Source organism: Eulemur rufifrons, chromosome 6 (assembly GCF_041146395.1).
Source record: "Eulemur rufifrons isolate Redbay chromosome 6, OSU_ERuf_1, whole genome shotgun sequence".
Taxonomy (NCBI): Eukaryota; Metazoa; Chordata; class Mammalia; order Primates; family Lemuridae; genus Eulemur; species Eulemur rufifrons.
This window is the reverse complement of record NC_090988.1, coordinates 103,840,112-103,866,139: the sequence shown is the minus strand read 5'-3', so window position 1 is coordinate 103,866,139 and position 26,028 is coordinate 103,840,112. Positions and strand designations below refer to the sequence as shown.

The 26,028-nt window shown below is 61.8% G+C and overlaps 1 protein-coding gene across 2 annotated transcripts in view; it reads left to right on the top strand.

The window, feature by feature from the left end:
• CHID1 (chitinase domain containing 1) overlaps positions 1-24,808 on the top strand; it is a 30,365-nt gene extending 5,557 nt beyond the window's left edge. For both annotated transcript variants that reach the window (XM_069471873.1, XM_069471872.1), the window contains exons 2-13: positions 1,345-1,498; positions 2,636-2,785; positions 3,322-3,454; positions 5,467-5,511; positions 6,276-6,382; positions 6,964-7,025; positions 8,684-8,776; positions 16,112-16,213; positions 16,820-16,975; positions 24,041-24,121; positions 24,398-24,440; positions 24,643-24,808. In XM_069471873.1, coding sequence (XP_069327974.1) covers positions 1,388-1,498; positions 2,636-2,785; positions 3,322-3,454; positions 5,467-5,511; positions 6,276-6,382; positions 6,964-7,025; positions 8,684-8,776; positions 16,112-16,213; positions 16,820-16,975; positions 24,041-24,121; positions 24,398-24,440; positions 24,643-24,741 — 1,182 coding nt within the window. In that variant the 5' untranslated portion in view covers positions 1,345-1,387 and the 3' untranslated portion in view covers positions 24,742-24,808. The remainder of the gene's footprint in view (positions 1-1,344; positions 1,499-2,635; positions 2,786-3,321; positions 3,455-5,466; positions 5,512-6,275; positions 6,383-6,963; positions 7,026-8,683; positions 8,777-16,111; positions 16,214-16,819; positions 16,976-24,040; positions 24,122-24,397; positions 24,441-24,642) is intronic.
• The last annotated feature ends 1,220 nt before the right edge of the window (positions 24,809-26,028 follow it).

Genomic DNA, 26,028 nt, shown 5'->3' with positions numbered 1-26,028 from the left:
TTGGGTGGGGATATTGTCTTGTTCCAGCTTTAACGTCTTTGATCACTGATGAAGTTGGTTTAGCTGCTCGTTTCTGGGGCTCAGATAACTCTTCTCATCCCTTTCTTTTTTTTCTTTTTTTTTTGAGTTGGGGTCTCACTCTGTCACCCAGGCTGGAGTACAGTATTATCACTGTTCACTGCAACCTCAAAGTCCTGGGCTCAAGTGATCCTCCTGCCTCAGCCTCCCAAGTAGCTAGGACTACAAGCATGCTCTACTACACCCTGCTAATTTTTAAATTTTTTGTAGAGATACGATCTTGCTGTGTTGCCTAGGCTGGTCTCAAACTCCTGGCCTCAAGTAATCCTCCTACCTCTGCCTCCCTCTACCACACCTGGCCTCATCCCTTTCTTATTTTTGTAGTGGGACATTTTTTACTGGAATGTGTGTCTTTTATTCTTTCATTTGTTGGTTTTGTTTTGTTTTTTGAAACACGGTTCTGCTCCATTGCCCAGGCTAGAGTGCCGTGGTGCAGTCATAGGTCACTGCAGCCTCAAACTCCTGGCTTCAAGTGATCCTCCTGCCTCAGCCTCCCAAGCTAGGATTACAGGCGTGAGCCACCACACCCAGAAAATTTGTTAATTTTTTGTAGAGACAGCGTCTCGCTGTGTTACCCAGTCTGGTTTCGAACTCCCAGCCTCAAGAGATCCTCCCACCTCAGCCCTGTCTTTTATGCTTGATCTGTAAGATGTCTTTGCATATTATGGATAGATTATGGGTAGAAATCCATCGTCAAATGTGTTCCAAATATTTCGGGGGGGGGCTTATTTTCTTTAAGTTTGCTTTTTTGTTTCCTAAATGAAAGTTTTACATTTTTATGTAGTAAACTCTAGAGGTATTTTCTTTCATAATCTCTTCTGTTGCTGATATAGTTGGAAAAGCCTTGTCCAGCCTGACATTGCATAAATAGATATCCACATTTTCTTCTAGTACTTTCTGTGGCTCCATTGTTTACACATGGCCAGGATTTCTTTGGGTTTGATGGGAGATGGGAGCCAGTGTTTTCCCGGATGGCCAGCAGTGATCAGGGCAGCCTTGGGCAGTGGGGACAGGGCTCTGTGGCTGGCGGTGAGGAAGCTCCTTTGTTGGTGTCCGAGGAGCTGGTGCTCCACCTGTGGGGGAGGGAGAGGGGCAGAAGTTCTGGAGAACGGACTGCAGCTGCGGGGCTCTGTCCCGGTGGCCGAGGCCCATCCTGGAGCTGTGGGGACCCAGGTCCTATTAGGAGAAAGTGCTCGCATCAGCAGAGGGGTTGCCCACGCTGCACTTCCCTGCCGGGTGTCTCCATGTGCTCTGCTCTCCCTGCAGCCCCCTGGACCTGGAGGTTGGACCCTGCTGTGATACACGCACCATGCAGAAACTGCTCAACCTCCTATGGCTTGTTCTGGCCTACAGCTCTGTTCACGCTACCCTGTCAAAGTCAGATGCCAAAAAAGCTGCCTCAAAGACACTGCTGGAGAAGGTAGGGGTGGCCTGAGGACTTGAGGTGACCACACTAGCCAAGGACTGACCCATCACACTCTTCTCCCTCCTGCCTGCTGGGACCTGGGAGCTGGGAGGCTGGGAGGCTGGGAGGCTTGGCTCCTCACACAGGGCTGCTGAGCCAGCAGTGGGCAGGCGGGCGGGTGGCCTGTGTGTCTCTGAGTAAGCAGCTTCAGGAGCCGGGTTCTGAGGATTGGTGGCTTGTTCTTTGGCGTCCCCACCTGCCCCACACTGGGCCCGTCTCTGTGCCGATTTCCACCTTTCACCTGCTCTCAACAGCTGCATCCTCATCCCACCATCATCATCGCGTCTTTAATATTCATGGCCGTGAGCTGTGTTTGCGTTGTGGTCTTTCTGCTGTTCTGGGGTGGTCCCAGGGATTGTAAACTGAAGGGTGGGTCCCCAGTGAACCCATCCCTCAGCCCCAGCAGTCACCATGCCACTGGCCAGAGTTGTCACAGGACCTGGTCCTAGACTGGCAGACACTCCCCGGTCCTGCCTCTCTGCAGAGAACACCTGCAGTGGCATTTCTGTCCTTCATGAGCCCCTTTGGGGCCAGGCCAGGGAGTGGGTGATGTCAAGGGAAAGATCAGCCAGGCCCGGGGTGTAGACAGAACAGGCAGGTCGGGAACCGGGTGGAGGGCTTCAAGGAGCCGAGGCAGGGTAGGGGAGCTGTGTTCACAGGGCATGGGAAGACTCACACTGGGAAAGAGGTGGCAGGTGGCATGTGGCAGCTGGCCAGTGAGGTGGCGTGTACCTGGCATGTTCTTATCTGACCAGCACGGTGTGTGGCCCTGGGGTGCCCACGTGAGCTCCACGTGGCCAGAGCTGGTGCTGACTGTCCGTCCTCACATGAGTGGAGGGAGCCACCGTAGGCTGCACCTGCCTTCCAGCCAGAGCAAGGGTGGGAACGGCCCCTCACAGTCGGCCACCGTCTGCTCTCTGATGGCCAGAGCCTTCTGAACGTCAGTGCCTGCCATGTCCCAGGTCAGCGGCCCTGTCGACGCAGAGACACAGCCGCTGGCCCAATGGAAAGGACTTCTTGCTGCTGCTTAGGGTGCTGTGCTCTGCGCCGAGGACGGATGACTGATGGCTTTCCCCATTCCTCTAATTTCAGAGTCAGTTTTCAGATAAGCCCGTCCAAGATCGGGGTCTGGTGGTGACGGACCTCAAAGCCGAGGACGTGGTTCTGGAGCATCGCAGCTACTGCTCAGCGAGGGCCCGAGACAGACACTTCACTGGAGACGTGCTGGGCTACGTCACTCCAGTAGGTGCACAGGGCGGTCCTGAGGCTCAGACGCCACCCCAGCCTCTGTGACAGGCTGACCAGGCAGTGGTGGGGTCTGGGTTCTGATCTTCCTGGCTGCCACAGCTGTGAAGCCACAGTGGGAGGGATGCTGTCCTAGAGATGTCAGAGAGAAGGGGACTGGGGGTTTCTCCAGGGGCTCACTGCTCATGGCAGCAGGGGACTGCTGCAGGTGACCCTGTTGCTGGACCGTCGGGCCATCTGGCCTCAGTGGCCAGCGGCAGCAGCATGTGCACTGGCTCAGAGGGGGCTCATCAAGAGGAGCTGCCATCACTTCTGGTGAAGGGGACTTTATGGCCTGGATCCCAGGCTGTGGGTGCTGGTCCGGAGTGGGAGAAGGGCCCCCCAGGCAGGGGGCTGATGTCAGCCCAGGCCGAAAGGCTGTCTCTACTGGCCGGCTGGTCCTGGGTACGTCCAGAGCAGGCAGAGTGGCAGCAGCGTGGTGAGGTAGGTGCGTGCTCACCTGTTCTCTGTCTGACATCTCCTTCCTCTGCCAGTGGAACAGCCATGGCTACGATGTCACCAAGGTGTTTGGGAGCAAGTTCACACATATCTCGCCAGTCTGGCTGCAGCTAAAGAGACGTGGCCGTGAAATGTTCGAGGTCACGGGCCTCCACGATGTGGACCAAGGTTCTTGTCCTTCCTGCTTGTCTGTGCTTGTCCTAAGGGCCGAGAAGAGTGTGAGTGTGAGAGTGGGGGTGTGTGTGACTGTGAGTGAGAGTGTGTGTTGAACGTGACTCTGAGAGTATGGGTGTGATGTGAGTGTAATGACCAAGGCCTGAGCTGTCACCCTGCATGCCCGAGCGCAGAGAGGCATCCCATGGTGCAGGCTGGTATGCAGGATGGGAAGGCAAGTAGGGCCTGGAGAGGTGGTCCCCACCGTGGGACCCTCTGCAGGGCGAGGTCAATGCCTCAGAATGATCCAGCCAGTGTTTCGGGAAGATCCCAGGATGGTATAGAAAAACCGCCCATCAAGCTGAGGAGCTGAGAGGCCGTAGAATGACTCAGACAAGTCCAGCTTGAGAAGTCAGGTGTGGTGTTGCCTTCAGTCCTTTCCCAGTGAGTGACGTGTCATCACCTGTTCACAGTGAAACAAATGGCATACATGCACAGAACCGCCATCATGCGTGCCACCCATCATGTTAGTAATACCACAGTTCTCCACTAGGTGGGGATTTCGGCATTACCGTTAGCTGAAGGGCACTGTAGCTGCAGTTCCCAGCCCCCCGGGGTGAGGACCCGTCCTGTGCTGTGGCCTGTTAGAAACCAGCCGCACAGCAGGAGGTGAGTGGTGGGTGAGCAAGCCAAGCTTCATCTGTATTTACAGTCACTCGCCATCACTCACATCAGCGCCTGAGCTCCGCCTCCTGGCAGGTCAGCGGTGGCATTCGATTGTCCCAGGTGCAGGACCCCTACTGTAAACTGTGCGTGTGAGGGATCTAGGTTGTGGCTCCTTGTGAGACTCTCATGCCTGATCTGCGGTGGAGCTGCGGTGGTGATCCAGTGCCGGGGAGTGGCTGCAAACACAGACCATCATTAGCAGAGAGGTTTGACTGCACAGAGACCACAACAAATCAATTGCTTGCAGACTCATCAAACTCCTGTCAGTGGCAAGTGACGATGTAATAATCATAGAAATAAAGAGCGCAATAAACGTAAGACACTTGAATCATCCCAAAGCCAACCCCGCCCGGTCACCCCATCCATGGAAAAATTGTCTTACACGAAACTGGTCCCTGGGGCCAAAAAGCTTGGGGGCCGCTGCACCGGAGGGCAGCTAAAGCAGTCAGGACTGGCCAGAGCCAGCTGCTTCAAGGCAAGAAAGCGCTGGGCTCCCCACCCCCAGGAGTTATCTTGGTATTCGCTTAATCTACTTTGTCACAGTTTTGCTGAGCACTCCAGGCTGGCACAGTTTTTCTGTTACTCGGTGGGGAAAGCTCTGCCCCAGTGGTCCCAGTGAGCGTGAGATGGGCCTTCCCTTACCCATCCAGACCGTGCACAGGTGTGTGCAGGGTGGGCTCTGAGGTGACTCCAGCAGCCTCTAGGCTGTGATGGGCACAGGCTGCTGGCTCCCCCTCTGTTCCTCCCCTAGTGATGCTCAGGAGGGTGGGGCTCAGGGTGGGGGCTGCTCTCTGATGGCACATCCCCACGGAACGTGCCCGAGTTCACACGGCTGAGCCTCACACGGGGCCTCTGACAGAGACAGTATCAGGGGAAGTATTAGCCAATCTGTGAGTTCCAGGACCAGGAGTGATTTTCTGTGGTGCTGATGTTGAAAGAACTGTGGGGAGATGAGTGTGTTGGCAAATGTCAGGACCTGGTGGGTTCCGACTGCCCCTCAGCTCAGAGAAACACCCTGACATTCCCCAGGCCCCTGGGGTGACCTGTCCCGCAGACCAGCCGTGAGCTCTGAGGCATCCTAGCCCAGGGAGGGCAAGCTCAGAGCTGCTTTGCAGGCCAGGAGGAGGAGGCTGCAGGGCCGGGAGGTGGTGTTTAGGGCTGCCCCAGGGCCAGTGGGGAACTGGGTTCTCACAGCCAGCCTCCCCTCCCCTTTCCTAGTGCCGCGTGTTCCTCCTCAGATGGGCCGAGTCTTCTGGCAGGACACATGCCCCTGTGCTGACTGTCCCCTCCATGTCCTACAGGGTGGATGCGAGCTGTCAGGAAGCACACCAAGGGCCTGCGCATAGGTAAGTCTGGTAGGCCTGGGGCCTGGGAGCTGGGAGCGGCCCGGGAGCTGGGAGCGGCCCAGCCACAGGGGATGGAGGCCCGGATGGCATGACCTCCGACCTCCCTGCGGCTGGGCAAGTGGGCCAGGATCTTCTCGTGTTCCTGGTCGTCCAGACTGTGCTGCTCAAGCACAGGTTATTCCTCCAGCTGCTCCGAGGCGAGGCTGGCCCCGGCCTGCACTCACGGGCTCTCCCTCCCACCCAGTCCATGGCCCACCAAGGCCAGCACCGCCTTGGCCAGTGGCTCTGCCACGCTGCTCTGCCTCCCGTTTTTCCCTCCCTTCACCCGACAAGTGTTATCCAAGCAGCTGGGGCCAGGCTCTGAGCTCAACCTGAGGGTGGTGCTGACCCTGCCCCATCTGTGCCCTCGTAGCTCGTGGCTGGCTGGCGAGGTAGGAACACGTGTCCCCGTGTCCAGGAGCAGCTTTGGGCAGGGGGTTAGGAAGTGGGGAGCAGGCTGAGGGAGAGGCTACAGGGCCGCCTAGGGGCAGGTGGCAGGCCTGAGTGGGGCCTGGGGATGGCGGGTGTGGGGCAGAAGTGTGGCCAGCACCACCTCACTCCATCTCCAACCCCTCCCTCGCCAGCCGCCAGGCTGCAGGGCTCCCCGCGGCCTCCTGCTGTCACTGGGTGGACTCGCTCCACTCGGGAGGCCGAGGGGATGCCCTCTGGGGAGGGTCACTGGGTGTTCCCAGCCACAGCTTCTGTGCATTTTGTTCCCCACCCAGTGCCCCGGCTTCTGTTTGAGGACTGGACTTACGAGGACTTCCGGAGCGTCCTGGACAGTGAGGATGAGATCGAGGAGCTCAGCAGGGCCATGGTGCAGGTGGCAAAGGTGAGACCTGTGCGCTGCCCCAGGCCTCTGAGCACAGGCGGGCTCTGCCGGCCCCCGGCAGGGGCTCCTACAGGGCCAGCACTTGCCTTCTCTTGCCTGGCTTCCTCCGTGGGCCTTTCTGGTGTGGCCCACTCTTCCAGGGAGGACAGCGTTAGCCCCGCGCAGGCCACTGTTCACTCCCTTTGGCCCCCACAGGTCCCAGGGGTGGGAGACTGGTCTGCTGGGCGTTTCCTGGGGCAAAGCCCAGCTGCCTGCTGCCCTCCTGGGAGGGGCCCGTCCCTGCAGGCTGCTGGGACATCTGGGCCGCAGGAGGGAAGGGCCCTCAGGCCCCTAGGGGTGGGGTGGGGGAGGCATGGGAGCCCTGGCCCCTCTGCTCCCGGCTCCTGTGGGGACCCCCCCATGTTGCCTCCTCCAGGCAGGGACTTCTGGGCGTGCAGCACAGGCTTGGGTCTTGCCTCGGGAGTGACTGGGTAGACTGGTCCGTGACCTGGCCAGGTGGCAGAGGTGCTGTGCTCCGTGTCTGTCTTTCTACCGTCCTCCTGTGCCTCCAGGTCCTCTTCACCTGCTCCTGTTTCTTTTAGAACCAGCATTTTGACGGTTTCGTGGTGGAGGTCTGGAGCCAGCTGCTGAGCCAGAAACACGTGTGAGTGAGCCGGCCGGGTGGGCGGGGCGGGGCGGGTGGGGCTGCTCCCCTGGCCCCCGTGTTTGGAGGAGGCTGGAGAAAGGACCGGGGGACAGGACAGGGAGCCCCGTTTGGGAGCCCCTTCCTCCCACAGTCCTGCACCCGGCGTGGGGATGGAGACCTGCTCAGAGGAGCTAGTGTGGCTGTGGGCAGGCGGCTGGCCCTGACGCTCCCTGTGGGTGGTAAAGGGAGGCGAGGAGCCTCGCCATGAGGACTCGGCAAGAGAGGGCTGCCTGGACGCTGGCAGCAGAGCCCGGGCTTGGGCGTAGGCAGAAACCTCCTCACCGAGCATGAAGGAGCATGAAGGAGCTTTCTAGGGATGTCAAGAAGGTGCCAGCCTGCCACGGCTAGGCCCTGTGGTGTGAACCACGGTGGCATCCTCTGGGCAAGGCTGTCGCGGCCCACAGGGAGGTGGCCCTGTGCTCCGTCAGTCCTCCTCACTGCCATGTGGGCGCCCAGCCCACCACGACACTTGTGGGTTCCCACTCCCCTCAGCCAGAGTGACCAGGAAAGGAGCAGGTGAGGGGGGTGCCGGCAGCTCCTCCGGTCCAGCTTAGGACGGCCTCGGCCCTGAGAGGCGGCCTCTCCTGCGTCCTGCTCAAGCAGCCCAGCCGATTCACCTCCTCCAGCTCTGCCAAAATGCAGTGTCTGCCCTGCGGAAGGTGGCAGAGGGACCATTCCCTTGCCCGGGGTGGGGTCTGGTGCCATCCTCGGCATCCAGGCAGTGGGGAGGTGGTGCAGCTCAGAGGCCTGCAGCCCCCGCCCCGCTCCACATCCACCCTGGGGCCTGCTTGCAGGTGGAAGCAGGCTCTCTCCTGGGCCCCTCACAGAGTGGCCGTGGGCCCCTTTGGCCCTCAGGTCTGATGTGGTCCTCAGGACAGTCGTGGATACCTGCAGACCGCACAGGAGCCCACAGGGTAGATGGGAGGGTCCCCCAGATGGGATCAGCTTCCCGAGCTCCTCAGCACCTGGGCGCGCCTTGCTCTGCTCCAGTGTTTCGGCACACGGGCAGCACCCTTCCTGACCACCACCTCTAAGTGGCGTTCGGGTATATGACAGTCTCTGGCACCCGGAGAGTTCTGGATGCAGGGCCAGCTGCCAAGGCCTGAGGACAGGCTGCCCCGAGACTCTGCCACCTGCCGAGGGCTGTGCCCACATTGCCACCTGCAGAGCCGATGCCAGGCCTGGGGAGGACAGGGGGCCTCAAGTGCCCTGGATCACTGGGGTCGTTCCTCACCTGCTGTACTTAGGGGTCCGGAGCATGACGTGGCATGATGGGCTCTGTCTCTGGTCGTTTGGGGCTCTTTTTCTGGGGGCCCATGGGGTACTGCGCAGACTCCTACTCTAGGGGGACCCCAGGGCGTGGGAAGGGCAGGCTTAGCCAGGTTGTGGGTGGGCCCCGTGGGGCAGAGGGTCCGCAGGGCTGCTGTGTCTTTTGGGACCACACCCAGAGGTGGGGTGGGGACTTTCCTAGAGGGGCTGTTGCCTTCCCTGCAGCAGGGTGTCCAGCTGAGGACCAGCCTCACCTCGTCCGTGAGGCCGTGGGGTCAAGGAGCCCCACAGGGCTCTGGGTGGTGCTTGGTGCCGGCGCTGCTGACCCCGTGTCTCGGTTCTTTCAGGGGCCTCATACACATGCTCACCCACCTGGCCGAGGCGCTGCACCAGGCCCGGCTGCTCGTCATCCTGGCCATCCCGCCTGCTGTCACGCCTGAGTAAGTGCCACACGGTTGTGTTCTCTCTCTCTCTGTCTCTCTTTCTTTCTCGGGGGTGTCAAGGGCTTTGGGGTTGCGGGGCAGCCAGCGCAGGGTGTTGGCTCGGGGCCCAGGCCCTTTCTTCTTATCTGGTTGGCACAAACTGCACCCCAACCCTGTCTGTGTAGAAGCTGTGGCCGCGGCACACACAGTGTGTGACCCAGAGTTTGGGGGTCTCTTTGCAACCAGCCTCACGCGTTCTCGGCTGTTTGTGGTTGAAGACTGTGTCCCTCAGCCCAAACATATTGAAGACTGTGCTGAGACATCCTGGTTTTTGAGAACTGCATTCTTTCAAACTCACGGTCAGCATGACTCTCAGTAGAGGCCCTGGAGCTCAAAGGCGTTTGGTGCTTCAGGCCCAACTTACACCCCTGCGCCTGCGGGAGATTAGGCCAGGTGGGGCCTGGCTGACACAGTCCAGGGGCTACTGGCTGGCTGGGCCAGTCCTGTGAGTGGGCTCGTTCAGCCCTCCCAGCCCTGCAGGGCAGCTCTTCTTGGCCCCAGAGCAGGAAGGCACAGTGACCAGGCACAAAGAGCCAGGAGGGTCTCAGCTGTGCTGGGCACAGAGAGGGCTCCAAGTCAGGACATGAGAACCCAGAGCAGACCTGGGGGCCGAGTGGACAGGAGCAGGCCAGGTGGAGGGGCTGGCTGGGGGCATCCCAGGCATTGGGGTGGGAGTCCCAGGGCTCTGCCCGGTGTCCACCAGCTTCCGAGGGGCAGTTCTCACCCCTCAGGTGGGTGCTGGGCTCCCGGCCTCCCACTCAGGAGGGGAGCAGCCAGCCCCTCCCTCACCTCTGCGGCCTTCAGGCTGTCTCCAGTGGCAGTGGCAGGTGGAGCCTCATGTGGGTGGCCACACCTCAGGGCCTGAGGGTGCAGATAGACAGACTTGCACAGAAGGGTGGCACTCAGCTGGCTGGCTACCCACCCTGCGCCCTCAGCCCTGAGCTGTGCGGGCAGCTGGTGGTTTTCTGTTCCAGCCTCTAGGATGCCAAGGGCCCTTTGCACAACCTGGGTGTTGGCCTCTCATCCACCTTTCTCCCCAAATTTCCCAGGGCTCTCAGCCCTTCAGGGGGGGTGGAGCTGGGCGAGGCCGACAGGGCACCTGTTCTGCAGACCGGATTCCAGGCCTGTGTCTGTGGCCCCACTGTGGGTGGGTGGCCCCTCTCCTGGAGCTGGGGATGGGCGCACAGATCCTCCAGGCACTGGGCAAACAGGGGGTGCCCATGGCTCTGCCCCCGGTGTGAGCCATGGGGGCCGTTTCCCACAGAGCCTGAGCTTGCTCTCACACTAGCAGCGTTGTGTGGAGATGCCACTCCCTCTGCCCGGTACTGTTGGGTTGGGGGGTGCTGTCCCAGACTGAGCCCTGGGAGAGCCCCTCCTGCCTGTGGGCCAGCCTCACTGTGTGCCCGCAGGCCCTGCTCTGCAGCCTCCGACTCCCTCTCCTCCGTGGCGCCGGCTGGGCTGACCTGTGAGTGGTGCTGGGCAGGAGGTGACCAGCTCTGCCTCAGTGGGCTGCTCCTGGGGTCAGCGTGGGAGTGGCTTCAGGGGTCACCTTCTCTGCAGGAAGTGGGCCGTGAGAGATGGGGCCCAGCCCACCCCACCCCGCAGCGAGCGAGGTTCACAGCTCCCTTTGCATGGCTCTAGAGGGCGGCCCTGGGGAGGGGGCCATGGGCAGTGTGGCTGTGCTGGGAGCAGGGCCAAGGCCTGCGGGTGGGGACTGACGGGGAGCGGTGCCGCGCTGGGGAGGGGGCCCAGCCCCCACCAGTCTGCCACTGCACTGCACACCCCGCGGCCTGGTCCTGGGGCTGGGTGGCTGGTAGTTGAGGTGCTATGCTGACCTTAAGCCCTGCTCACAAGGTCACAGCCTCAGCAGTGGACCCAGGGCAGAGCCACCGCGTAAACCCCCGAGGCCTGCAGGGCCAGTAGGCTGCGCCCTGGGCTGTCCCCAAGGTGAGTGGTGGTGCTGTATCCCAGCTCGTGCGAGCAGACCTCTGCAGTCAGTCTCCAGTCAGCCGCTGGTGTTTGCTGGGCATCCTTAGCTACTGGGTCCCCCTCGGGATCAGGGATGTGATCACAGGGACCAAAGAAGGGCTGGTTTCCTTCCCGGGCCCTGCTGACCCCTCGTTGCTGGCATTGTCACGGGTTGTGGTCCACCCTGAGGTGGGCTGGCTGTGTCTCTGACCATCTCCAACCTCCGTGGTTTGGGGCAGGCCCAACAGTGATGAGCAGGAGGGCGCCAGCCGACTGCAGCACCTCCGCTCAGAGGCCCCTGCCCATCTGTCTTGTCTGCAGCCTGGGGCCGGCCGGGCAGCGTGCCAGCAGTGTGTGCTGAGGCCTCTGTGGGGGATGGTAGGGGGATGGTAGGCCTGGTGCAGTGTCAGGCCCTGGAGGGCTGAAGGGTGCAGGCCGGTGGGCAGAGTGGAGCGCTGTGGGACATGAGGCTGGTGTTTTGGAGACCCTGCAGCTGCCGTGCGGAGCAGCCAGCCATCGCGGGCAGTGGGGGAGCAGGTCGCCAGGGCTGAGCGGGCGAGGGGCAGCAGTAGCACGCGGGACCCGGGTGACCTGGGGCCGTGGGGAGCAGGTTCAGAAGCCTCTGACAGGTCAGCGCGGAGGAGAAGGGGAGCTGCCTAGATGCCCCCGGATGGCAGGGCCGCCCTTGGAAGGGACACTCCCTGAGGCTACAGGGCAGGGGGTGGCAGGTTTGGGCACCCTGGAGTGGGCACATCGTGTGGACAGTGACGCCACGTCTCTGTTAGGGATGGGGACTGATGTGCGTGCGGGGCCTGGTGGTGTGGCTGGCAGGGACTGGTCACTGTGGGCCACGCCTGGGCCATCCCTACAGAGTCTGCCTGGAGGGCGGCTGGTCAGAGATGGGCTTGAGCGCACCCTCTGGTTAGCAGCAGGGAGATGAGTCTGGGGCAGATGGAGACTGAGACACCAGGGACACGACCCCAGGGGTTACAGGGCAGGAAGGAGGTGAGGTCTCGGCTGGGAGGTGGGGCAGGCTGACATCGAGCCTGTGTCCTTCTGCCTGGCGTTGACCCTTCAACAATGCAGACGCTGCCCAGAGATGGTGGCCAGTGAGGCGATGGGAGAGGGAGGCGTCCCCATGTGGGGCTGGGGGGCAGAGGGCACCCAGGGTTGGGGGACTGGGAGAGGTCCGAAGTAGAACGTAGGAGAAGGTGGTGCTGCCACAGGAGCAGTAAGGAGGGAGGAGGGTGGGGGGGGCCCCGCGGTGTCTGAGAGGAGACTGTTCTGGAGCTGCCTGGGCACCTCTCCCAGCCTCTGGCAGCTGCAGGGTCTTGGGGTGAAGGGGCCCACATGGCTGGAGAGACCTGGCTAGGCCCCTGCCCAGGGTGTCGTTCCAGTCCCACTTTCTGGAAGGAAGAGGTGGCTTGGGGTGGAGGGTGTATGGCAGCTGATTGGGCCGCCACCCCCAGGCCCGAGGGCGCAGAGCAAACCGCCACAGCACTTAGCAACGCAGAAGCAGAGTCGGAGCAAGAGGTCAGAGGCTGAGTGGACACTTCCTTTCCTTGCTGCCACCTGCCTGGGGCCCATTGAGACGTGGGGGGGCTGCCTGTGCCATGTTTGTTTTCCTTTTCTCCTTCCTCAGAACTGAATTCTGAGCGTGAGGTTTTCAAGCGTGAGCAGCGAAGCTTGTTCATCGGAAGTCATGCTGGGCCTAATCCGTGACAAGCTGTTCTTGCGTCTCTCGACTGTGTAGATCTCCCTCTTGTCCGGATGCCACGGGTCAGAGAAGGGGCACCACATTCCCAGGGGGTCCGCAGGGCCAGAGCCAGGTGGACAGGGGTAGGTGGAGCCGTGGGGACAGGCCTGGTAGCATCCCCCCCCCGTTGGTGGGCACCACACTGGGAGGCGTCTCCTGTCTCTGGGCAGCGTCTGGCATGTTGTTGTTTTGTTACAACCCTTTAAAAACATGAAGGCCGGCCTGGCGCCTTTCCTGGCCTCACGCCTGTCATCCCAACACACTGGGAGGCCGAGATGGGGGGATCACTTGAGCTTAGGAGTTTGAGACCAGCCTGAGCGAGAGTGAGAGCATGACCCTGTCTCTACTAAAAATAGAAAAATTAGCGGGCCTTGTGGTGGCGCCTGCAGTCCCAGCTACTTGGGAGGCTGAGGCGGGAGGATGGCTTAAACCCAGGAGTTGGAGGTTGCTGTGAGCTGTGAGGGCACCACTGCACTCCAGCCTGGGTGACAGAGCGAGATTCTGTCTCAAAAAAAAATAAAATAAAAATAAATAAATAAAAACTTGACTGTTCCCAGTCTTTGGGCCACAGTCGGTGCTCCTGGCCTGTCGCAGTAGTTTCTGGGTCAGCGAGCAGCTACGTGAGACCTGAGAGGAACAGCGCAGGCTGTGCTTGTCCCATGTGGACACGCTGCACTGAGGGCACAGTGTGGAGCCACAGACGCCAGCAGGACAACCACTTCCTGCCTGGGGACTTGGTGGAGGTGTGGGGGACATGCCACCGTTTCTGTGCCATGTTCTGTGGCCGGTGGAAGTCAGATTCTGGACATGTGACTGCCTGAGCCTGGCGGGTGAAGCCGGCTCTGCCAGGAGTGCCTGGTGTGGATGAGGCCACGAAGCCGTGGGAAACGGGTGAGCAGTGCTGTGTGCCCAGTAGAGGGGCCGGGGCATGGTAGCGCCGTGGACGCAGGCTGTGGAGACAGCTGTGTGTCTGACAGCAGCGTGGGAAGCGCGGGCTCAGGGAGCCGGACACCCTGGAAAGCGCGTTGTGGGCGCAGGGGAGGGGGTGGGTCAGGGGACAGGCCCCCAGAGGGTGGAAACTGCTCCTGCCAGGGCTGCCACTGAGACTGAAGAGGAGGGCGCAGAGTCGGGGAGTCAGCGCTGCGTTCCTGGGTGCAGCGAAGACCCGAGTCAGAAAGCAGAGCCTCAGTGCACGTGCAGGGATGGGCGGCTCCGACAGACAGGACCCTGACCAGAATGTCGATGCCTCAGAAGTCACCACGCAGGAGGGGAAAGATGAGCCTCCCGCTGGGAGAAACGCTGATCCCACGTCCCTGACCAAGAGCGAGCGAGCATCTGGCTGAGGCAGGAGAGGGAGGGAGAGAAGCACGCGGTGAGACAGCGGCGACCCTGGAGACAGCTGGGCAGAAGGCCTGGGTGCTGAAGGACGAGGCGCGGGGGACACGCGCACGCAGCCAGGGGCGGCAGGGAGAGGCCTGACCCCGTCAGTACCGAGGGAAACACAAGATTAAGCCGCGGGGGAGCGTGTGCCGCTCATGTGTGGCCAGACTGGGACAGAATCAACGCAGGGCTGTCACGGGCTGACTGCTCGGGTGCCACGTGCCGTGGGGGTGTGGACGAGGGCTCCGTGCCAGAGGGACCCCTGGCAAAGTCTGCGTGCGCCTGGAGCCAGCATCTGAGGCAGCGCAGGGCCGAGCCCAGCACAGGTGGCAGTGGCCCCAGCAGCTGGCTGTCGGAGGACCTGCTGCCTCGTGCTCACAGACCCGCGCGGTGTGACGCAGACAGTCTGTAGAGAGGAACTTGTGGGCACATCGGCACCCTGCGTCGGATCCCGGTGGGCCCTGCTAACTGTGCAAGACTCGATAAACGTTCTCCAACACCCACCCACTTTTATCTCAGCTTGGGCTGCGTGCAAAGCACCATGGACTGAGCGGCTTCGACACCGGAAGTTTGTTTTCTCGCGGTCTGGAGGCGGGCAGTCTGCGGTCAGGGCGCCAGCAGGGCTGGTGAGGCCATTCCTGGGTGCAGTCAGCGCCTTTCTGCTGTGTCCTCCCTCACGTGGCAGAGATCTCTCTGGTGTGTCTTCTCGTAAGGGCACTAACCCCATCACAGGGGCCCATGGTCGTGACCTCATCTAACCCCAGTCACCCCTGAGAGCCCCACACCCAGACACCATCACTCTGGGGGTTGGGGCTTTAGCATAAGAATTTTGGGGGACACAAGCATCCATCCTTGTGGTGTTCATGCGGCAGGTGGCCCTCCCCTTGCTGGGGCGGGGGGTCCCCTCCCAGCCCTGCACCATCCCTGGGGCCAAGTGCTTGTCCTTCCTGGCTCTGCTGAGGCCCATGCAGGCCTGGGCTGGGGTGGGCCTGGGGGCTGGGGCCCAGGGTCTGGCTCTGCTTTCCGGGGGGCTTTTGTGCAGATCCCTGGAAGGGGACGTTCCTGGGGTCTGGATCTGTCGCCTCTGTCTGGGTGGTCCCAGCTCTGCAGTGGCCCATCCTCAGCCACTTCATGCTGCTCTTGCCACCGGGGGGTGGGGGGGTCTCCGTCCATGTCTCCCCACTGTTCCTCCTTTGTGCCTTCTGCTCCCAGAGGCCTCCAGGCCCCGTGTCCCCTCACCCCTTGCTATGGTCTGAATGCTTGTATCCCCCAAAACTCGTATGTTGAACCCTCACCCCTAAGGTGATGGTGTTAGGAGATGGGGCCTTTGGGAGGTGACGAGGTCGTGAAGGTGGGACCTCACCAACGTGGTTAGCACCCTCATAAAAGAGGCCCCAGAGGGCTCCCTCACCTCTCCCACCCTGTGCAGACAGCGGAGGCTGAGCCAGGAAGCCGGCCTCGCTGGACACTGGACCGTGAGAAGTGAATGCCGTTCATAAGCCACCCACTGTGTGGCATTTCGTCACAGCATCCCGAGCTGAGACACCCCTCACTCCCCCATCCAGTGTCTCCCTGCGGCTGCGTGCCTCCCCGTGTGTCCTCTCCACGGGACACGTCAGCATCCTGTCCGCGTGAACTCAGGTGCGGGTGCCAAGTGGGCAGGAGGAAGAGCAGTCACCTGCTAGCTTGGGACTGACGTTGGTCCCCAAGGGGGCGTTGGCCAGCCAGGCACAACCATGAGCCAAACAAGTTCAGGTAGAGCAGGCGGTGACGTCCTCTAAGGTGTTGTGTCCCAGAGAAGGGACACAGCTGCTGCTGCCCTCCCTGGAGAGTGGGCCTGCTCCAGGCAGCAGGGCGCCCAGGCCACAGGGCTGATGGGAGGACAAGCTCCGCCTTCTGTCCCCCCAGCCCCGGCCCCTGTGGCACACGCAGGGCATCAGGCAGCACCTGTTCCTGGAACGTGGCCCCGACCAAGCTGCAGCCTGTCCCCATCCCAGGGGAAGGTGACCCAAGGCCCTCCCAGAGGGAGGGAGGGAGGGAGGGAGGGAGGAGTGTGGGCCGGGAGCCCCCACAGCCAGCTTGCTCTGACCCCTACTGGGCTTAGCAGGCAGCTGGACTGGAGCAGTTGGGGAGGGGCGTGGCAGGGCCACGTGTGATAGCCCAGGGTGGCCACACTCGTGTCGTTGCAGGACCGACCAGACCGGCATGTTCACACACAGGGAGTTTGAGCAGCTGGCCCCCGTGCTGGACGGCTTCAGCCTCATGACCTACGACTACTCCACGGCACAGCAGTGAGTGTGGGCACCGCAGGGTTGGCTGGGGGCTCCGAGGAGCTGCAGGCCTGTACCCTGGCCTCGCAGGCAGATGCCCTCCTCCCGTGGGCTCTGTGGCTCAGCGCAGACAATTACCTCCCCTCGTCCAGCATCTGCCCGCCCTGTGCCCTGTGCCCTGTGCCCTGTAGGTGGTCCTCTGGGGAGGGCCCCTGTCTGGGCTGGAGCCACGGCCCGGGGGGCACGGGCGAAGTCACACTGCTGCCTGCTGTTCCTCCTTGGGCCTGGGCCTGAGCCACGCTGCTTCCGGAGGGCTGTGCGAAGCAGACAGGCAGGTGTACAGCAGGAAGGCCCCAGAAGGCTGTGTGTCACAGACTCCTGTCTGCCACTTTGGGAACATAAGTGCCTTGCCCCAAGTGTGGGGCGCCCTGCGGGTCCCGGTGGGAGGTGCCGGGGCCTGGCCCACCTTGCTGACGGCCGGTTATAGCCAGTTGTTTCTCGTCCTTCCCAACTCTTGAGAGGTGTCGCCCGCAGCACAGAGGATGCGCCCATGGCAGACGTCCCTGAGGACGATGGTCAGGTGCCAGGCGTCCTGCCTGCTGCTGAAACCCACTCTCTTCCCTGCAGGCCTGGCCCTAACGCACCACTGTCCTGGGTTCGAGCCTGCGTCCAGGTCCTGGACCCCAAGTCCAAGTGGCGGAGCAAAATCCTCCTGGGGCTCAATTTCTACGGCGTGGACTACTCGTCCTCAAAGGGCGCCCGAGAGCCCGTCGTCGGGGCCAGGTGAGCCCAGGGTGCCTGCTGCCCTGCTTAGGGTGGGGGTTGGGTGTGGGCGTGGGGAGAAGAGTTGAGGCCGGGGTCAGGGGAGTGCAGGGTCTGGCCCCCTCAGCCTCCTGGACTGCAGGGTCAGAGGTGTGGGCTGTTTGGGAAGCCCTGGGTCCTATGTCAGTGCGCCCACTGGGGGTCACCACCCTCCCTGTAGCACCAGTGCTTTAGCAGAGGGCACAGCTGTGGTGTTGTGTCACTGGTCTTGGGAGCATCGGTCTTGGCAGTGTGTGTGTGTGAGAGCTGGACGCAGCTGCTGGGTTTGGGGAGACCCATCCCCACCTCTGTGCGGGGCTGGGGCTTGCATTTCCCCCACCTGTCAGCCCCACCTGCAGCACGTGGGCCTGGGCCAGGGACCTGCTCACCGCTGCCATTTGGGACGGTGTTCCTGCCTCGTGGTGTCCTTTCGTCTGCCAAAGGACGTCCTGTACCATTTCTTGCTGTGTGGTTCTGCTGGTGTGATTTCTTTTCAGCCTTAGTTTACTTTGTTTCTGGAAGATATTTTGGGAGCTATAGAATTCTGGGGTTTTTTTTTTTTTTTTTTCCTTTTTCTTTTTTTTTTTTTTTATGACAGGGTATCACTCTGTCACCCAGGCTAGAGTGCTGTGGCGTCAGCCTAGCTCAATGCAGCCTCCAACTCCAGGGCTTAAGTGATGCTCCTGCCTCAGCCTCCCAAGTGGCTGGGACTACAGGCATGCGCCAGCACACCTGGCTAGTTTTTCTATTTTTAGTATAGACAGAGTCTCATTCTTGCTCAGGCTGGTCTTGAACTGCTGACCTCAAGTGATCCTCCTTCTTCAGCCTCCCAGGGTGCTGGGATGCAGGTGTACACCACCACCCACTAATTTTTCTATTTTTAGTAGAGGCAGGGTCTTGCTCTTACTCAGGCTGGTCTCAAACTCCTGAGCTCAAGTGATCCTCACGCCTCGGCCTCCCAGAGTGCTGGGATCACAGGCGTGAGCCGCCGCGCCCGGCCTTCATTGGGACGTTACAGATGCTGCCTGCCCGACTTCTCACTTGGGTTTTTTCCGAGAGGAGTGTTGTTGCTGTTGCCTTTGTTCCTCCTGTGTGTGGTACCCCACCCCAGCTCTGAAGAGTTTAGTTATTGCTGGTTTTGAGCAGTTTGATCATGATGCGTCTTGATGTTTCTTGTGCTTGGTATTCATTGAGCTTCTTCAATCTGTGTTTATATTAATGCTTTTTATCAAATTTGGAAAAATTTTGGTCAGTTTCTTCAAATATTTTTTTTGTTTCTCCTCTGTCCTCTGTCTCGTGGGGGCTACACACGTGTGTATGAGGTCAGCTGAATTGTCTGGCAGTTCACTGGTACACATTTTACCTTTTGGGATTCTTTTTGTTTTTTAAGGAACTGGCAGGGAGGGAGGGAAAGCGGATTCATTCCACATGTCACAGTTCTCACGTCTCGGGATTTGTTTTGGGTCTTCTTATATCTTCCATGTCTCTACCCAACTTTCACACGTAGGGGATCCGGTTATAATAACTGATTAACATCCTTGTCGCTGGTTGTCACATCTGGGCCTGTTCTGCGTCAGTTTCAACAGGCTGATTTTTCTCCTCCGTGGGCTCCCGTCGTGCTGCCTCTGTGAGGCTGGTACCCTCGGGCTGGACACCGAGTTGCACATCTTGCCTCGTTGGGTGCGGGGCATTTTGGCATTCCTCTAGACCGTCTTGACTGCTGTTCTGGGTGCAGATCAGGTACTTGGAAACAGTTTTAACGCCTCGCTTTTCTGGAGAACCGGTCCTTTGGGGGGAGGCTGGTGTCCTCACACACCTCTGCGGGTCCCCCGCCGGCTGCCCTCTTTGAGGGGCGCAGTGCGCGTCAGCCCAGCGTGTATGAGCGAAGAGCAGGCCCCACGGCGGAACTTCCCCCGAGGTTGGCCCTGGGGGAGGGGCAGCGATGACTTGGTTTGCCCTTGGCTGGACCCGCGGCTCTGGGGCCATGGCAGTCAGTAAGAGTGTGTTGGGCCAGCTGTCCCCGTGGCCCCTGGCTCCTCCTGCTCTGAGGGCTCAGAAGGCCTGAGACCCCTCCCTCGGCTACCCTCTGCTGGGCCCCTCGTGGTGGGATGTCACAGGGGCCATGCTCCAGGCCGAGCGTAGGGAGTGGTGGTCCTGCTGGGGTTTCCTCCCCTCCGTGTCCACACCTCTGTGTCCACACGGCTGGTCCTCGGTCCCAGCACAGGCCTGGGATGCCTGCTTGTTCTCCTGGCCCCTGGCACTAGGTACGCTGTGTCACAGAACTAGGCGTGACTCTGCCATGGGGGTGGGGCGAGGCACTGGCTGAGGAGGGCCTGGGTAGGGCTTGGGCAGCAGGCAGGCCAGGGAGCACCCAGGCCTCGGTGGCCAGCACCTGCCGTTTCCCGGTGGGTTAGTGAGAAGGCAGCCACAGGGCTGTGTCACCGTGCACAGGTGAGGGCTCTGCCCCAGGCCCTGGCTCCTTCAGGTGCCCTGCTCCTTGGGGGCAGTCCCGTGCTGAGATGGGGTGCAGATCAGCCCCTGGGGTATCGGCCCCCGTCTTCCCACAGTGCAGAGTGAGGCACCCAGCGCCTGGCCACCCTGCCCTCCCCCGCCCGTCTGTCCTGGTCAGGGCTGCTCTGTGCTGCACCCCTGCCCCACCACAGCCATCCTGTGACACTGAGAGTGCCAGAAAGGCTCCGGAAGGGTGGCTGGCGCCCCCTCTGTGCCCTACTTCCCACATCCCTGACATAGTGCTGCGTGGAGGCACAGCCGGAGCTTGGGCTCCCAGACTAGGCCCTGGCATCTTCAGGAATGAGGCCAAGGCACCTGCTAGCTGGCCAGCCGGGAGCAGGAGGGCACCTTCTCCAGCTGCAGAGGAGCTGGTGTTACTCAGCCCAGGGGCCCTGTGCCCAGCAGGAAACAGGCCTCCCCGTGTGCCCGGCCCTAACTCCACTCCGGCCGTGGGCTCTGCCCACCCAGGCCTGCCGGGAGGCCTCACCTCAGTCAGGCCTTTGAAAGGGAGACAAGGTGTTGCCTTGAGTCACCATCCGTGTCAGTCTGCGATGGCTGTGGTGGGCGGGGCTGCGGCACGCACAGGGCACAGAGCAGCCCGGCCGGGACAGGAGGGTCCTGGAGGCTGGAAGTCTGAGGTCAGGAGTCGGCAGTGCTGGTTTCTCCGTGGCCTCTCTCCGTGGCTTGCAGACGGCCGCCTTCTCCCTGTGTCTTCACACGGTCATCCTTCTGTGTGTGTCTGTCCCAGTCGCCTCTTCCTATACGGACACCGGTCCTATCGCATTAGGCCCCACCCTCACGACCTCATTTTAACATAATCACCTCTTTAAGGACGTTTTTTCCCAAATACAGCGATACTCTGAGTTACTGGGGGTTTGGTCTTTGTGTTAATCTGTTTTCAGTTGCTTTGGCAGAGTGCCTGAAACTCAGTAATTTATTAATAGAAAGAAAAGGTATTCATTCCTTACAGTTACAGGGGCTAAGGAATCGGAGGCCCAGAGGCCACACCTGGTGGGAGGCGTCTTGCTGGTGGGACTCGGAGCAGTCCCCAGCGGCTCGGGCCGCAAGTGCTCACTGCCGCCCCCGTCCTGCTCCCTCGGCTCCACTCCGTGACGGCCCGCTGACCCGCAGACGGGCTCATCCCTTCCTGAGGCAGAGCCCTCGTGACCCAGTCACATCCCAAAGGCCACCCCAACACTGCCACGTTGGGGCTTGAGTTTCAACGTGAGTTTTGGAGGGGACCTTCAAACCATAGCAGAATTTGGGGGGCGCAGCTCAGCCCGTAACACCGTCGGAGGGGAGAAGAGCGGTTGTTCTCTTGGTGCACACCCAGCCCAGGTCAGATCGCAAAAAGCAGTCAGCACCCACCCTTGATAGTTCTGAGAAAGGGCTGGGGACTTTGGGGGGCAAGGAATTCCGACTGCGAAGGCACGTACATGAGTGTGCATGTGGGGGGGGGGTGTGTGCACGAGGGCCCATGCAGAGTCTGCCCTCAGGCTTCCTGGCTCTGCATGTGTTGGGGTCTGGGAGCACCTCAACCAGGGCAGAAAGGTGCTGCCTCCAGGTCCTCACCCTGGCTGAGCAGTCTCCCTGCTAACCCGCCCTCCTCGCCCTCCCACAGTGCCCTTGCTAATGCCCCCGGGCCTGGGTGACACAGAGGAGGGGTGTGGGCACCCCGCAGGCTCCAGCCTGGACTTGGGCCCACACAAGGGGAGCAGGTGTACGGAGAGAGCTGGGTCCTGCAGGACCCCTGGGGCACCCCGCCCACGTCCCAGCCTGGAAGGCTGGGAGCTCCTGCCCGGCCTGGCCCTGCCTCACCTCGGCCGGCCGGCGCGGCAGCACAGATGCTGGCTCAGCAGGGCACCTCTCACGGGGCTGAAATAACTAACCAGCTGTCTGGACTCGCTCTCACGTGCGTCCTTACAGCAGCCCAGCTGGCACAGCACGGCTGTGGCTCCCACCTCGAGGGCATGTGGCGGGGAGGGCACCCCCACTTTTGTCCTGGCCGGTGAGCCCTGGAGGGAGAGGGACTGAGGGAGACGGGCAGGGATCACAGACACAGGCTCCCTCCCCTGCCACTGGAAGTTGTGTGTCTGACGACTGCCAGTGCCTTTTGGGTAGGTTCCTGGCCCAGACTATGCCAGAGTCCCCTCCGAGAGCGGACAGCGGTCCTGCCTCCACCTGGGTGTCTGAGGTGGGGAGGGTGCTGCCAGCCAGGGCCAAGGCCACAGCTCCTTAGAACATCCTTCCTGGCCCGCCTCTGCCCCGGTGAGTCTGGCCCTGCCCCATGGACCTGCCGCCTTTGTGGGCCCAGCCGCCCCTGCCCACCCCGAGGACCTTCCCCTCAGCCCCTCCCATCCATCCCGTCCCCCATGGCCACGCCCCAGCCAGGTAGCGTCCACACTGGACACAGAGTTCAGCCCAAGGGCTCACTGCACCCCGTGTGCACAGGATCGGACAGGCTGCCGGTTTAGGGGTGTCCTGTGGGGTCCTCCCCATCCAGCCTGGAAGCTGGGGTTCATTGTCCTCGTGCCTGTGCCGTCCTCCCAAGCTCCAACGACCGAAGTGGTGTCAGTGTCAGCGCACACACCTCTCCTCACCCTCTGCTCTCGCCTCCTGCTGCTGGCACCAAGTTTTTCCAGCTGAAATCTCACTTATTAGTTGCGGCCACCCTGCAGCCCCGGGGAGCAGCTAGACAGCTCCCACCCCACGCACACCCCACCGCAGGCACCGCCCGTCGACACTCTCAGCCGGGTCCTCTCCCCACGGACATCTGCCACCCACACTGGGTGCCTTCCAGCCCACGTTGTGTCCTCCCCAGAGTGGAGGGCCCCCGTCCCTTTGTCCTGGGGTCTGTCACCTTCCAGCACTGACAGATGGGTGGCAGAAGGGGATAAATCTAGAGTGCATAGCCCTTGTCAACAGGGGGAAAAAGAAAAACTCTGTAAAATAATTTTAAAAAGATTCACTCTGAGCCAAATTTGAGGACCATGACCCGGAGCCACGCCCAAGAGGCCTTGAGCAAGTGGACTCGCTGTGGCTGGGTTACAGTTTGGTTTTGTACATTTCAGGGAGACAGGGGTTACAGGTAAAGTCATAAATCAATACGTGGGAATCATACATTGGTTTGGCCCAAAAAGGTGGGCCATCTCCAAGGGGGCAGCTTACAGATTATAGGTGGGTTTAAAGGTTCTTTGGCTTGTAATTGGTTAAAGACATGAAGCTTTGTCTAAAGGATTGCAGTGTTTTAACATAGTTGCAGCAACCCCTCCCCGAAGTGGGCCCCCTGCAGGAGGTGGGTCCAGGGTCCAGGAGAGAAGTTAGCAAGGGGATGAGCGGACCGTGCTCTCTGCCGTGGGGCCAGCCGTGGCGGGCAGCCCCCAGACCAGGGACAGCGGCAGAGGGGTGGTCTGCCTCTCGGGGGGGCAGAAGGGGCAGCAAGAACACGTTGTTTGGGGCCCAGAACTCAGAAGTGCAGCTCTCCCTGGCTAGCTGCCTCAACTCCCAATGTCGGCGCCTCGCTTCCAGCGGGGGCCTGGCCAGGCCTCAGGCCCAGGGAGCTCTGGGGCCACCCTGGGCTCCCTCCAGCTCCTTCAGAATGACATTGCTCTCTTGATGACAGAGCCCAGGCACCTCTGCCAGGAATACCTGACACCCCCACCTCAGCCTCCAACACGGGGCCCAGGCCCTGCGAGGGCGATGCAGGGGCAGCCACCTCGCCATCTGCTTGGCGGCAGGCAGAGCCAGGACCCTGGGGCGTGGGCAGTTAGCCAGTGACTCAGGCCAGCAGCATGTTGTGTTCCGCTTCTGTCAGCCGGGCTGGCCGTCTGTACCTGCCCCAGGGACCTCAGTGGGGGCCTGGTCTGCAGAACCTGGTAGTTGTGACCATGGTAGGCACTCCGGAGGGCGTGGCCTGGGTTGCTCCCCCATCTTCCAAGGGGCTTGTGCAGTGGGGAACATCCCAGGCCCGGCCCAGACAGTGGCCCATTCCCTCCTCCCCCAGGATGCCTGCAGGTCTGGGCAGGTCTGGGCAGGTCTGAGTACCCACCCGAGGGTCCATGTGGCTGCCAAGCCCCTATGCAGAAAGTCTGCCCAAGACCCTGGTGGGCTGGATGCTCCCTCCTGCGCAGAGGCTCTGGCCTGGCCTCACCACACACCCAGGCAGAGAGCAAAGGCCGCAGGCAGGGGTGGCCATGAAAGCCTGCAGGGCCGGGGCCAGGTGAGCACCTTTCTCCTGCATCTTTGGGGCCTGCTGCTCCACAGGCACCCCCTGCCCTGCTGGGCCTCTCCTACGCCTGTCCTGGGGGAACCTGCTGGGGACCCCAATGAGAGCCAGCCCAGGGGCTGGCATGTGGCTGCTAAAAGGGTATAGGGCTTCCTTCTGGGGTGACGGAAAGTCCTCCCCCAGGAAAGCTGCACCCTGGTGGCTGCCTCTTCCCCCCACTGCCTTCGAGACATGGGATCATTTCCTAATGACGCAGGGTGGCTCGGTGCCCGTGGCGATCTCGTGATCACACCCACACCTGCTCTCCCCAGGTACATCCAGGTCCTGAAGGACCATAGGCCCCGGATCATGTGGGACAGCCAGGCCTCAGAGCACTTCTTCGAGTACAAGAAGTGAGTGTTGGGATGCGGATGACCCAGCCCGTCTGTAGGGATGTGGCCCTGGGGTGAGGGTGGAGGGAGGGGAGCAGCCATGAGCCTGGGAGCCAGGGGCTGGGGTCCCCAGATCCACGAGCTCAGTTGTTGCCCCTGAGCACAGCCAGGCAGCAGGTGACACAGGAGGACAGTGGGAGGAGCCCAGGGCCCTGACTCAGCTGGGAGCCAGGGGAGGAGGGGCATGGGGGGGGCTGAGATACACAGAGACGACAGGCAGTCCCACTTGTCCTGCAGGAGCCGCGGCTGGAAGCACGTCGTCTTCTACCCAACTCTGAAGGTACGTGCCCTGCCCCCTGCCCTCACGCGCCGTGGCTGCCGGCGGTTCTGGGCAGGCTGAGCGACACAGCAGCCCTTCCCCCAACGGTGGGCAGTGGCAGTCAGCCGAGTCTGGCCATGCTGCCCCTGGGCCTCAGGACAGTCCCCAGGGGTATTGGGGGGCCGGGGCCCTGGCCGGCGCCCACATCTCTGTCTGCCCACAGTCTCTGCAGGTGAGGCTGGAGCTGGCCAGGGAGCTGGGCGTTGGGATCTCCATCTGGGAGCTGGGCCAGGGCCTGGACTACTTCTACGACCTGCTCTAGCTGGGCAGCACTTGCTAAGCCACGCGGGGACTGACTGTACCAAATACAGGCTCTGCTCTGTTGCCGAGACGCGTCTGCTGCCGTCCTCAGTGGGAGGCCAGGAACCGCGTGACACCCCCCCCCACACGGAGGGGGCCCTGTCCTGGGTACAAGTTTTGGGAGGAGTCCTGGCTGAGGGGGCAGGACCTACAGCCCCCACCCCACGGGCCTCTCCCAGCTGCTCCCCGAGTCCTGGGGTTGGATGTGGGTTTGGAAGCTCCGGAGCAATCCCAGACCACCCACGCCTGGACCCTGGGGCCCGGCAACGGCAGAGCTGAGGGCCCTGCCCCACGCACCGCAGTCACACCTGGCCTGCCATGGCACACGTGTGCCCAGGCGCCTCGTACCTGCAGCAGTCACGCCAGCGTCCCCACCGCACCCAGCATGGCTAAGGTGTGGGGGCCACGTCGGAAGTGGGGACGCAGAGGAGCCAGCCCCACCCCCTTGAAACCCTGGCCCTGGACCCCAGGCCAGCTCTGCCACCTGCGATGGCATGAGCCCCGTGCTGGCCTGGAACATAGTGAGGGGACCGTGGCTGAGTCGGGGAAGATGGCATGACTGGTAAAATGAGGCTCGAGGCTGGCGGCTCCACCTGCCCTGCGGGGCAGCCGTGGCCGGGCCCAGCCCAGATGTCAGGGAGGCGTCTGGGCATTTGGAGGCACCATGTGCCCCGGTGTGGCTGCCCCCACCTCCATGGCTGTGAGGCTCCTCAGCCCTTCCTGGGCATCAGTGTCGGTGGGGTTTTCTCCTCCTGCTGGCTCCGCATGGGTGGATCCTCTGTGATCACTGACCAAGGGCCTGGAGCCCACCCAGTCATGCTGGCCAGACCCTCTAACCAGGACCGGCCCTGAGCTTTGTAGCTTCCGTGAAGCCCTTGGGGTCTGGGGCACAGGAGTCATGCCCCCACCATGGGTTCGGGAATGGGGGAGGGTAATAAGGGGGCAGATGTTTGGCCCTGGGGTCAGGGCCTGGCCCAACTCACAGGCCTGGCTGGGCCCCTAGTCGGGGCTACTCGGCCGAGGGAGCTTCTCAGTGTGGGTGGGAGGTCCAGCCTGGCCGCCGGGTGGGCCATGGCGGAAACCAGCCTCAGGACACCCCCTGGCTGCATCCCTCCCGGCTCTGGCTGGGGCAGCCCCTGGCCACCCAGTGCCACCAGTGTGGACCACAGGCCAGGGGCTCAGGATGGTCAGGGGAGCTGGGGGTGGACAGACTCAGCCAGCCACCCTATCCCAACCCCCAAGGGGCCCT